The sequence below is a fragment of the Hemiscyllium ocellatum genome, chromosome 19 (assembly GCF_020745735.1).
Source record: "Hemiscyllium ocellatum isolate sHemOce1 chromosome 19, sHemOce1.pat.X.cur, whole genome shotgun sequence".
In the NCBI taxonomy this organism is placed as follows: Eukaryota; Metazoa; Chordata; class Chondrichthyes; order Orectolobiformes; family Hemiscylliidae; genus Hemiscyllium; species Hemiscyllium ocellatum.
In genome coordinates this window covers 31411111-31424665 of record NC_083419.1, presented here as the reverse complement: position 1 = coordinate 31424665, position 13555 = coordinate 31411111, and the positions used below count along the sequence as shown (strand labels likewise).

General features: G+C 36.8%; 1 protein-coding gene across 1 annotated transcript in view; it reads left to right on the top strand.

Moving 5' to 3' along the window:
- The window catches only part of cftr (CF transmembrane conductance regulator), a 117254-nt gene that overhangs the window by 39117 nt on the left and 64582 nt on the right, over window positions 1-13555 (top strand). Inside the window, exons 6-11 of the mRNA XM_060839338.1 lie at window positions 472-635; window positions 3881-4006; window positions 4644-4890; window positions 6109-6201; window positions 7897-8079; window positions 11479-11670. Of these exons, the coding sequence (XP_060695321.1) occupies window positions 472-635; window positions 3881-4006; window positions 4644-4890; window positions 6109-6201; window positions 7897-8079; window positions 11479-11670 (1005 nt within the window). The remainder of the gene's footprint in view (window positions 1-471; window positions 636-3880; window positions 4007-4643; window positions 4891-6108; window positions 6202-7896; window positions 8080-11478; window positions 11671-13555) is intronic.

The window sequence follows — 13555 nt, the reverse complement described above, 5'->3', positions numbered from 1 at the left end:
GCAGGTCACTGGTGTCTGCACTTAAGATGAATGGATTTATTCAAAAGTCCTCACAATATATTGAGGCCTTGGAATGACCTGTGGGAGAAACCTGAAACTATTTTGAACAGCTGAACAGGGGACGCTTCAGATAGGGAAGAGTTTCCTGGGAAATTTCCCAGGTACAACCCTTTGATGGACAAGTGGAAGATTTAAAACCTCTTCTGAACTGGAACAGAAGAGATGTGCTTACCTTCATTTTTTCACCACTTTTGGCATTTATCCTGAAAATTAGCTTGAGCCTGAATCCACTACTGCTCATTATTATGGGTAAATGTAAGCATTAAATGTCAAATCATCTGCTTGTTATCTTAATCACATTAACAGACATACTATCTGTGTGTATTTATTTAAACAATATCACGAATTTGTGTTTATATGCCCTTGACTACAAATTATTTCAAAGTATAAGGACTTGTGCTTTTTTTGCAGGGCGTGGCAGTTGCTCACTATGTCTGGATTGCACCAGTGCAAGTAGTTCTTTTGATGGGATTGCTCTGGAATGAATTGACAGAATTTGCATTTTGTGGATTGGGTTTCGTAATACTGCTTGCCCTTTTCCAAGCCTGGCTAGGGAAAAAGATGATGCAATATAGGTGACAAATCCTTTCAGTAATTATGAGTAATACCTAATTGATCAACTGCAGTAAAATTCCATGCATATATAATTCCTTTGCACATTTTTTACGCTTTTAGATTTAATTGTACACAAATGTCAATATAACTCAGCATTCTTTCTTCTGAGTCAGAAGACTTTAATTCCATGTCCATTATGGGCCTGAGCATATTATCTAAGTAGGATATGGTTGATGAAATACAGAGGGAATTCCACATTGGTGGTGGTGCCAGTTTTGGCTGAGACGTTGGCCTTGAATTTCACCAGGTCAGAGATTGTCTCTGCCCTGGCAAAAATGACAGAATCACAAGTCTCTTTCCTGAGACATTGTCTCTCTCATTGTCATTGGAATGAGATTTAGGGTGTAAGCCAGGGATCATGCATATATGATTCCTGGAGACAACTGTTCATTTAAGTGACTAGTTGCCTCCACTGAAATGGGATTTAGGACTCCCTAAGGTGTGGAAATTAGAGCAATTCTGTTTTCAGTACATTTCTTTTAGATTTTTGGGAATGGAGTACTCTGCCGATATGATCCCAAGATACCTGAAGGGTGAAAACATGCTTTTGGAGAGAGCATCCACTATTCATTTGGTGTGAGGCTCAGGTACCTTTGGAGTACGGGATTTGTTAATGCCATCTGGGACAGTTAACTGTGGCAAATGTTGTGTGTAACTAGTGCATAATCCTTTTGGAGCTGTTCAATTTGTGAAGACCTGTCTACAAGTGCCATCAAGTACTGACCTTTCAAAAAATGTCAATAAGTGTTGATCTATCAAGGGGTCTCTAGAAGTCTCAAAATGTGGGAGTTACCATTGACCAGAAACTGAAAGTAACAGCCATGCAAATACTATCACTCCAAACGTAGGTCAGAAGCTAGGAACTCTGCAGTGAATAACTCAGCCTCTGATTCCTGAAAACTCATCCATTATCAACAAGTCAAGAGAGATGAAATATTCTCCACTTATTTGGATCGGTGCAGCTCCAACAGCACTCAGGATGTTCAACACCATCCAGGGCAAAGCAGCCCATATAATAGGCACTCACTCTAATATCTTGAACATTCACTCCTTCTGCTTAGCGCAGCAATATGAACCATCTATAATATATTCTGCAACAACTCTGCTGCTTCCAAACCAGTGACTTCGACTACCTATGAGAACCAAGGCAGCAGATACATGGGAACAACATCGTGGGCTGAAGGGCCTGTTCTGTGCTGTACTGTTCTATGTTCTATGTTCTATGTTTTATTACAATTACCAGCAAATTGCTCTCCAAGCTACTTACCTTCCTGACTTGGACCTATATCATTATTCCTTCATTGTTACTGGGTCAAGTTCCTGGAACTTCCTTCCCAACAATGTTGTAAGTGTTCCTGTATCACCTTCCCTAGCGCAATTAAGGATAGGTAATAAATGTTAACCTAGCCAGATGTGGTTATATTCCGTGAATGGATAGCTTAAATTTATGAGTAACAGTGTTTTATCAATAGGTTGTGTTCTTTGATATAAAAAATGTAAGTAATTGACCTCTATATGCATCAATATTTGTGGATTTTTAACATTCATTCAATTGATAAATAGCTCTAACTATTTATTGAATGAAAATGTTTATTGACTGAAGGTTTTAAAGTGCTTGAGGGAGATATTTATTCACATAAGGTATTAACCAGAAATGAAATGCTTGCTTTGATCAGTCATTGAATGCTTAAGTGATACATTTGCTTTCACAAGAAATTTGTTCACAAGAAATTTTACTCTATTGGCTGTTTTGTACCAATATGAGCTTGGTTTTTTTTTCCAACAGTGATATAACCAATAAACTGGCAACTTTACTTCTTTTTTGATGCCTATAGATTAATACCCAAGCTGAAGCATAGTTGAGATGGCAAATTATTAGGTGATTCACATGCTAATGATGACACACTCATGAAGCTTAATATTACTTTGCCATTAAATTCTGCATCACGATTTGAATTTGTGCACAAGGCTTTCAAACTACAGGTTGTTCTGCTAAAAGGTGACAGTTGTGTTCCTCTGTAACCTCGCATTATGGAAAACTGTTATAGAAAATTCTGCTGTAGAAGATCACGAACAGAAAATCACTACTGTATACCTATTCAGTTGAAAATTTGCGTTATCCAAATAACATCCACAATTTGTCAATTGTGTTATAGCCAATTTGCACTGATGAAACTCGCATTATAGCAGAACAACCTAGAGACCGAATAGCAACTATTGAAAGGCCAGCAACTTGTTCTGATTTACATACCTATTGTTAGTATTACACTGCCTAAAATTACTTAATTTTGCTCTTTAAATTATATTTTATGCTGACTGGATTTTATACTATTTTAACTTAAATCTGTTGTTGCACTTTTTTTTGGTTACGAGCAAAATATCACAGTAGCATTCAGAGTTATGATATATCATTCCCCATTTCCAACTGAAGAAAGTACTTATTTAAAATTGCAAAAGAAGGTAAAGGCCCTTAAATCATTTGCCTCATAATGGAATCAGAAAGTCATTTTATTTACTCTGTGCTATTGAAAGTTAACAATAAAGAATCAAAGGTGGTATAATCAATAATGTCAGAGTTGAGCTCCTGCATCACTGAAAGTAATTACAGAATGCCATGACAGGTGATTACATCTTGCAATGATAGCAGTCCCATGCGTGTGGGCTAATATAAAATACCCCCCCTACACTGTGTGATTGAGGGGCTAATGTGAACACAGTGATTCAATTAAAATATACAGCTGCAAGTCATGATGTTCTTCTGCTAATGACTCTTTCATTTGTTAATGAATCTCCTGACAGACATAATTATAACCTTAAACCATTTCTGTATTTTCACATTGTAGAATACTTACTTAAATTTAAAAGAATGATCTATTAAACATATCGCTGTTGAACTCTGGTTAACACTTTAGTATTTCAGTATTTACCATTGTGCATGTTCATGATTAAAACTTTATTTTAATTACATTTTAGATGTGTTTTATACAAGAAGGGTATTTCAAAGGCAAAATGATTTGATGCACCACCTTATTGTTTACTGTATAATGTTCATTGTATAATGCATAGTGTGTGTCAAGGATGAAACAAGGTAAAGAGGAGGCAAAGAGCCATTACAAATAAGGAAAAACATAATGTAGTGAATCAGAAGAGATTGTGCTGTAGTAATAAACTGAAAATAATTGGTTTTGTTTTCAAATATAAACAGAGACAAACGTGCAGGAAAAATAAATGAACGACTTGCAATCACCTCTGAAATTATTGACAACATTCAGTCAGTGAAGGTGTACTGCTGGGAGGATGCTATGGAAAAGATTATTGATAACATAAGGCAGTAAGTTACATTTTGATTTTGTGTTATAGTTTACTTTGGCAAATATTTAGCTTGTGAATTAATATATTTCATGGAAGCCAATTATTTTTGTCACAATATTTAAATTTAATTGATCATTGACTAATAGTAGGCATTGGTTAGGACAGATTAATGACTCTTAGTCCATGCTCTACATGGCTATAACAAAGACAAATATCACTTTAATTCAGCAATTTGAATGATTTAAACAACTTTCTTGCTGTAATATTAACGGTGTACAACAAAAATAAACACATTAGAAATGCGTGAGTCATTGCTGTTGTACAGCTAATGTTCTTTCACCTATTTTCTTCCTTTCTTATTTGCTTCCTCATTAGTTTTGTTACGTTAATGTCATTTCTATCCCTTCATTTACCTGGTTACTGTGTCCTGGGGATCCTTTGTTCCAATTTGGAGTTGGGACCCTTTAAGCAAATGCAGCCCCAAAATTCAAAGCTTCATTCTAAGTGTAAGTAGCCATCTATGAACCCATAGCCAACACACAGATTAATAGGTAAAAGTGTGCCTTATTGTCTATTATAAATTATCATAAGTTTTATAAAAATATGGTTATGATGTCCCCAAAATAATACTTTCTGCATTTGTTCTACTCTGACAGGGCTGAATTAAAGCTGACCAGAAAAGTTGCCTACTGCAGATACTTCAGCAGTTCAGCTTTCTTTTTCTCAGGCTTCTTTGTTGTGTTTCTGTCTGTGGTGCCTTATGCTTTCAGTCATACCATAAAATTGCGGAGGATATTCACCACGATCTCATACAACGTTGTCCTTCGAATGACAGTCACCAGACAATTTCCATCAGCTATACAAACATGGTATGATTCTTTGGGAGCTATACGTAAAATACAGGTATGTCAGTGGACTATTGTTCAGGAAGGGTCCTGATCCCTTCAATTGAAACAGATTTTAAATTTCATAATTGTACTTAACAGTCAAAAATCTTTTTTTGTAGTCCTGGCTTTTACTAGGATAGGATAGAACTGCTAATCAGTTGTTTAATTGATTATGTGAGCATTATATAAATGGTGTTTACAAACATTCATAAATTTTTGTTTCAACCAAGAGTTAGTTTTTTTTATCAAAATTCATCATACCTAGAAATTGTGCTGATTTGTAATGGAGCTCCCATTACAAATGAGAGAGTTTGTTATGAAAGGATACTTTGTGAAATGAGATTGTGTTTATTTGTATGGTTAATCTATTCTTCACTATTCTTTCAAACTCTTAAGTAAAGGTGCTTTCTTGTATCCACCGACTCATTACACTTATGTAAATAGTTAACATGGATAGAAAGCATTTTATGTTATAACATGAACCTCCCAACCATTTCTGTTTATACTTAGAGGAGGAAATTCTCAGTGTACCATTACCTTTTGCATGATACTGCATATTTGGTTCCTACCAACTAGATTCTTATCCTAATATTTGCAATTATTTGCTTGTAGGGGAGTATTGTATACCTGATGTTCACAAACATTTAGACCTGAGAACTTAACGCTACAGTTACATGACCATTTTCTTTTTTGATTCAAAGTTCATTTGGGTGTGTCCTGATAAATGATCTGAGTCCTAAAAACACAATGATCGGATTTTTAAAATTAAAACTCCAGTAGGCGGTCCCACTGAATCAATGGGAACTTTGTCAAGTTCATTTTGAGATTTTTAATTGTTGGTGTGAAAGGTGTCCTCCTTACTTCTGTCATATGACATTAAATTGAGTACTTTGTATGTGCTCAGCTGGCTCTAGTGCTGAAAGTACAACTACAGTCTAAGTACTACTTTCTAATAGAAAAGTTTATAAACTTAATCAGCCTTGTGTAAACTTCATTTAAAATACCCATAATTAACATTTAATACTGCTTGAATTCACTAACAAATTAACTGAGTCTAAGTATAAATTAGTAAAGCTACTTTCAAATCATAATAAATCTTATGATTTAAAAGATTTATCACACTTTGTTCCTGAGTTTGATAATCTGATTTTTACAAATGGATCCAAAAGAATTGGCCCATGTCTAATCTTCAGGAGCCAACAAACAAGGGTTCAATAATAACTTTGTCTTTCAGGACTTCTTACACAAAGATGAACACAAAACTGTAGAATACAACCTAACAACGAAAGAGGTCGAGATGGAAAATGTGACAGCTTCTTGGGATGAGGTTAGGATTAATGTTCTAAAGTGGAATCTTTTGATGATTCCTGTATATTTGTGTCTATGATAAACACTGAGCCAATCAGTATTACTTTGCAGCTCATAAACTAATATATCTGGTAAGTCAGAGATGAAATTGGAATGCATTCTAATTCACTATTAACAATATCCCAAGAAAATTCCCTCCTCTACCTGAGCTCTGATTAGCACTGTAGAAAAATCATTTTTGGAGATCCAGCTGAATACAAACTGTCCCCAGCCCATATCCTAAAATACTGACTATAAAGAACTGTAAGATAAACTGGCATGACTGCTCAAATGCACAGACTGACTCTGTCAACCACCCCATGGCAACTTCCACCTCCCCCCCACCCGTCCCCCGCTCTCATTTCTACATCAATTTACTTCTCAGAAACAAGAGTAAACAAGTTACCTCAACCTTACCTTGCATCATTCTCAGCACAAATGCAAAAAGACCTAGGCGTTTTAATGCAACAGAAAACTTTCTACAAATGCCATGTAATCAAATACAGTAACATCATAAAATGTTATCTAAAATTTCAGTAAATTTCAAAACTTCAGTAAATTTTTAAAAGTTAATAAATTACATTGACGCATGTTGTGGATGCCATAAATATATTTAGCCCATTTAGCTGTAGCAATCACAAACAGAACATCAATACCATTTCAGTCAGTTGTATCTGCTTGCTGGATTATCACTGTAACTCATGAATCATTGACATACAGCTTCAAGTATGCAATAGGTTGAATCTGGGCAAAATCCATAGAGAAAGGGTTCGTGCATGGAATATTTTTGTAATTGATACAGATACCATTTTAAATTTTGAAACCCGATGCATTGAACACGTCAGAGGAAGCTGAAAATGAAGTACTGTGGGAATATTTAAAAATTTGTAAAATTAAAATTTCACACAAACAGCCAGCACAGAGACTACAGGTTAAACAATATCCTTCTATGTTTCCACAGATATCTTTAGTCTTTCTGATCTACTTTTTATAGAAAAAATGTGCATTGAGGAGGATTGCATAACATGATTTACATTCCCAACATTTCTCTGTAAGCTCCAGAAGGGGCAATGTTAGTGTCGTGGTAATGTTACTGGACTAATAATCCAGAATCCCAGCTGTGAATCTATCATGTCAGATAGTGAAGTGTGAATTCAATAAAAGACTGGAATTAATTTTAAAAAATATCTATCTGATGGTGACCATGTAACCAATGTTGATCATTGCAGAGAAATGACTCACTGATATCCTTTAGGGAAGGAAATCTGCTGACCTTACTTTGTCTGGCTCTAGACCCAAAGCAATATGGTTGACTCTTAACTGCCTTCTGGGCAATTCAGTGTGGGCAATAGATAGTGGCCAAGCCAGTGATGCCTGCATTACATGTAAAATAAAATAAAAAGATAGCCAATGTGATAACTCTATTTAAAACACTAATGTACTGGGGAATAGGAGGTGAAATTCAAGAATATTTCATTGGGCAGAATAAGAGGTTTTACTTCATGCATGATTCATGCTATTTCTAAACTGGATCTTGCTGGAATTAGGAACATACCGACTATTATTAAAAGAGAAAGGAAAAATGATGGTTATTTTTGTTTAATTGCAACATTTGATGAAAATCTGTTGAAGGAATTCAAACAATAACAGCACCCTTCTTTCTAAAATTAAACAGGGAATTGGTGAATTGTTTGAAAAGGTTAAACAGAAGGACTCTGAGTGCAACATGGCGAATGGAGATGATGGACTGTTTTTCAGTAATTTTTCTTTACACGTTACACCTGTTCTAAAGAATATCAGCTTTAAGTTAGAAAAAGGTGAACTGCTGGCCATAGCTGGATCCACGGGATCTGGAAAGGTAAGAGAGCTGATCTTGATGTTATAAATTCATATTTATAACATGCCATGAAATGTGCCTCTGAAGGTAATGGTGTATTCAGAAAACAAGCAAAGTGGGCTTTCTTTGCACTTGAAATAGTTTCATCTATTAGTTTCTGAAAACAGAAGTGGGCCCTGTACCTGAAGACATTCATATGTCTCTTAAAAGTATATTTTAAATTAACTTTTCATGTTGGAGATTATTAGTTGATTAGGACAAATTTCAATATAGGTGCCTGTTTGCAGGTTTTTTGTGTAGCTATCAACATAGGCTGGAATTTACACTCCTATGGGGACACGCTGGCAAATGAAGGGGCATCATGTAAAATTGGGTGCCATGTATACGCACCATGCCCATGGTATACTTGCCCTGCCCCTTTTGCGATTTTTACCAGCAACAGGGAGGCTGAAAAGTACATCCATTGGTTGGCCAACTGAGAGACAGCCTTCCTGATTGCTATCTTCCCCCTCACTACCCACCCCCATTTCCTTTCCTCTGGTACCACTAACCATCCCAATCTCACCCCTCACACATAAGCTCTTAAACCCTGCCCTTAACTCACTCACCCCTTTTGTCAGGGCCTTCTGAACTGATCCTGCCAAAGTCCCTGTTCTTGCCCTTAACATCACCGCCATGGCTCCCCTCCCCCACCACTCTTCACCATAACACTGGTGAGACCTGAGAGCAACTGGCCATTTGTTTTGCTGACAGCTCTCAGACATGTGACTTTCTGCCCAGGTGGGGAGGAAATGTCCCACCTTAACCAATTAGCAGCCAACTTTAAGTGGCTAAAACGGCTTTAAAAAGGGGAGAAAATTAACTTAAGATGTCCACAAGGCTCACTTGACCAATTTGAGTTCATTGAGACTAGACCCCCTCAAAATATATGAAGAAGGTAGCCTAGTCCCCAACTTTTTCTTACTTTAAAGGTAAATGTGAGGTGCTGTGTTGCAGATGCAATTCAATTGGTCAAACTGCTCGATGTTAAGCAAACCACAATTTATTGAAACACTATAATTAAAATACAAGAAAAGAATGAGGAACTTGGAGTAACTTAATTCTATCAGAACACTTAACAGAATAATAGATTATTTTATTACTGAACAGCAGCTGTTCCAATATAGTAACATCCCACTGAGTACGGTTAATCAGTGATTAGCACTGCTGCCTCATAGCACCAAGGACCCATGTTCGATTCCAGCCTCAGCAACTGTGTGGAGTTTGCACATTCTCCCTGTGTCTGTGTGGGTTTCTTCCACATTCTTCAGATTCCTTCCACAGTCCAAACACGTGCACGTTAGGTGAATTGGCTGTGCTAAATGGCTCATAGTGTTCAGATATGTGTAGGTTAGGGGTAAATATAAGGTAGTGGGAATGGGTCTGGGTGGGTTATGCTTTAAAGTGTCGGTGTGGATTCTACGATGCCTGTTTCCACACTGTAGAGATTCTATGATTCTATGATAAATACATCCCTGGCAAAAGGCAAATTCAGAAAGCAGATTGTCTCATGTGCGGTCCTCTAATCTGGGAGGAAATAACATCAAAAGACAATTCTGAGAGCATGGAGTAGCTAGGAGAGATTTGCTACCTTCCAAACCTACTGCCACCCCAGCAACAATTGCCGAAAGCTAACTAAAAATCCTGGATCTGTGAAAGCTTAACCACATCCACTCAGGCTGCTTCTAATTCTTCCAACTTTAAAAAAAACACCCAAGGTCTCGCAAGTTGTTTAGCTTCTCATAGACTGTTCGGCACCTGTTCCCCAATCTCTCTCTAAAAGAAGCCATGACAAAACATACCTCTTAAAGCCACACTCAGTTACACAGCTATCAATAATCAGTCTGAGCAGAAGTTAACTTCCTTACAAAAAGACTTTTGAGCTTAGATCTGTATCCTTTTTTGATTCAAATATTTCTGGAAGTTTCACAAATTAGGATGAATGTTTTCTGCAGATTAGCCAGACTGAAGAAATTATGAAGCCAAACATGGGGACATACAATTAAGTGAGTTGTACTTCACCAACAACTTTTGGTTCATAGATAGAGAGAATGGTTTTAAAACTGCACAAATGGAAAGCTTGCTCTCTATCTCCCCATTTAGATTAGCTTAGAATCCCTACAGTGTGGAAACAGGCCCTTCAGCCCAACAAGTCCACACCGACTGTCCGAACAGTAACCCACCCGTACCCATTTCCCTCTGACTAATGCTATTAGCATATGGGTAATTTATCTTGACTAATTCACCTGACCTGCACATCTTTGGACTGTGGGAGGAAACCAGAGCACTCGGTGGAAACCCATGCAGACACGGGGAGAATGTGCAAACTCCATACAGATAGTCGCCCGAGGTAGGAATTAAACTCGGGTCCCTGGTGCTGTGAGGCAGCAGTGCTAACCACTAAGCCACCGTGTCACCCCAAGTTATGTTTCTCTTAATATTTTTTTTAAAAAGCATCTAAGGGTAAAACAAATTGGAGAAACATCTATTCAATGAGAATAATTTAGGATATCTACACATTTTGACACTGCTGAGGTTACAAGATAGCAATTACACAAGTATGGTCTCAGATTAAAACTTAACATTCTAAGCACTTTTGCCTTCAGCCAAGGTTGTATTTTTTTTAAAAAATTATCTACTCTTGATCTTTTTTGTTTCAACTCTCCTTTTAAGCTTTATATCTATGTTTGATGACTATTTATTATTTTTCTCGGAGTTAATAAATAATGAAATTCCTTTATTCTACTTAAGATAACTTTGTAATTGCCTCCTTTGGTTTTAATCCAAACTGAAATTTGAAGTGTAGTAGTTGTGTGCTAAAATATAATTTAAAATCTTTGTTGCTGTTGAGTGGAGAGAGTGAAGAATGGAGAATCAATTTAGCCATCCTCACCTGGTAGTAACAAAATATATCTCAAAAATTCGCATTTTCATTGTGCTCCACAGAAACTAGAAATGGTCTACATGTGCTTTGCACTAAGCAAGGGCTGTTTGCCTTATTGATATATTGGCCTGATGTGACGGTCATGTCCCAGTGTGGAGGCCTTCTTTGGCAGTTTCTGGGTATTCCAGCAGTCTAGTGTGAAGGTCTAATCCCAGCAGGGCAATTTCGGCCCAATTTTCCAGTGAAACCAGGAGTCATTAACAGAACTGTGTGAACTTTGCGGCTACTGTCATCCCAATACATGATGATTTTCTATTATATTGGTATTACAAAAATATCATGTTTGTTCTGATTTTCTTAAGGTAGAGGGGAGAAAGCCCTATTATGTCTCTTTGGAATTAAGGTACTTGTTTAAATAGCAGCTTAAATTGGATAATAATGTAATTTAATACAAGCAATAACATTACCATTTCCAATTTCTATAATGTCTTATTTAGAGCTCACTTCTGATGATGATAATGGGGGAATTGGAGCCATCAGAGGGTAAAATTAAACACAGTGGCAGAATCTCCTTCTCACCTCAAGTGCCCTGGATCATGCCTGGAACAATTAAGGAAAACATCATATTTGGACTTTCGTATGATGAGTACAGATATACCAGTGTTATCAATGCATGTCAGCTCGAGGAGGTAAGCTTGTCCATCAGAATGTGTTTTAAAACAATGCATTTTTTTTAATATACTGACTTTTCATAATATTAATTTGTAACATATAGTGGCATTAATGTTTTACTTAAAATGTAAATACACTGAAATGTGACAACATACTTTCTATGTTTATTTCAAAGCATCAGCACAAATAACAAGTCCTCATATTTAAATTGACCCAAAGCAGAATAAAACCCATTCATTTAATTCTAACATATTTCAGAGAAGAATGCAAAACTTTTCTGATTGACTAGTTCAGTTGATAATTATCAACTGCTCAACCTTGACTCCTGTGAATTATGGCATTTCCTGAATGCTTTCATTGGCTCCTATCATGTTGTAAACTCTAGGTATGTATTAATCTCTGTGATGTCAGTTCAATACGTAAGTTCAGTGCCTTTTTTTTGTAGCTTCTAGTATGATAACATTTTTAGTTAGCAATGAAAAGTCAGCTTCAACTGTTTGTTGATCACTGATTTTATTGTTAAGAACTCCTTAAGCATTCAGTTGTATTTTATATAGTCAACTTGCAATGTCTGCAATGGAATTTCTATTATGTAAAATGCCAGTGTTGATGTAGATTTTTTGGCTTTACTAATGTGCATTTATCATAATACCTCAAGAAGTCAAAGATGGAATAAATTTGGAATTGGTGATTAGGTGACATGCTGCCTTTATTCTACAACTCTGAAAATTGCAGAGGAAGTAAAAGTTAAGTAATTAAAGCCCACAAGTTATGAATTCAGTAGAAGTCTCCATTTATTGGATAGTATACCTAAAGCTTAGGAAGAAGAAAGGAGAGACATCAACAGGAACTATGATTGTAGCTTGAAATGATCCTGCACGTAAGGGGATCATTCAGTCTACTGGACCAGGGCTGCTTATTTTGTTGGACACTCCAATTACAGAGTGATAATCCATAAGGATATCAAACACACACACACACACACAAAATCTGTGCCACTGACTTCGCCAGACTGTGGCGTGGGTGTGTGGTGGTCATGGAGGCTGAGAGTGATGGGGAGGTTGAGGCTGATGTATTGAATCTTGCCCTTCCCAGCACTATCTGCAGAGTCAGTCTCCTTGACTCCTGGTCTTACACTGTGCCTCTTCTGCCAATTCACCAGCAGTCCTTCTCCAGCCACCTTGACACCTAGTGACATTAACAAGCCATGACACTGTGTTCACTCATTGCTGCAGCTGGTGTTGGCATTCACAATAAGTACACCCATTCAATTACTGTCAATGAAACATAGAAAGATAGCAGTAAAAAGGGAAAGATAGTCACTTTTGTTTTCCTGTCCTGGACCTCCTCATATATGACAGCATTTCCAAGTCTAGACAGACTTCAGCTGGTAAAAGAACTAATGAGGGAAAAGAGAAGTATTTGACAAAGAGAGGTAACCAGGTTTGAATCTTAATGAAGGAGGAGATGCAGTAGCTTGAGAAGGCCATTAAGGTGTTAAGAACAAGCATGCTGATTCATGGAGGAAAACCAAGAAATCAAAAGAAGGCCTCTTCTCAGGAGGGTATTCTTCATCATTACATGCTGAAAATCATTTGAATTTTCTGTGCAATTTGATGTCTGGAATATGTTTAGCAAAGATTACCTCAGCACAAGGCAAATGCATAGAGTTGATAAATGATATTTTTGACAGCATTACCACTCTCCCAAGAAGAAGTGAAAGAAAAACATATTCTCCATATGCATGTCTTTGATCACCCTCGAACACAATCCTCTCCCATATGTCACAGAAAGGATTAATATCAAGTCACATGATTGCCTAAAGCCAAACAAAATATCTACTTCCCACTTATACACATTTCATTTGCAATAAAAAACACTAATTTCCCACCTTTATCTTCT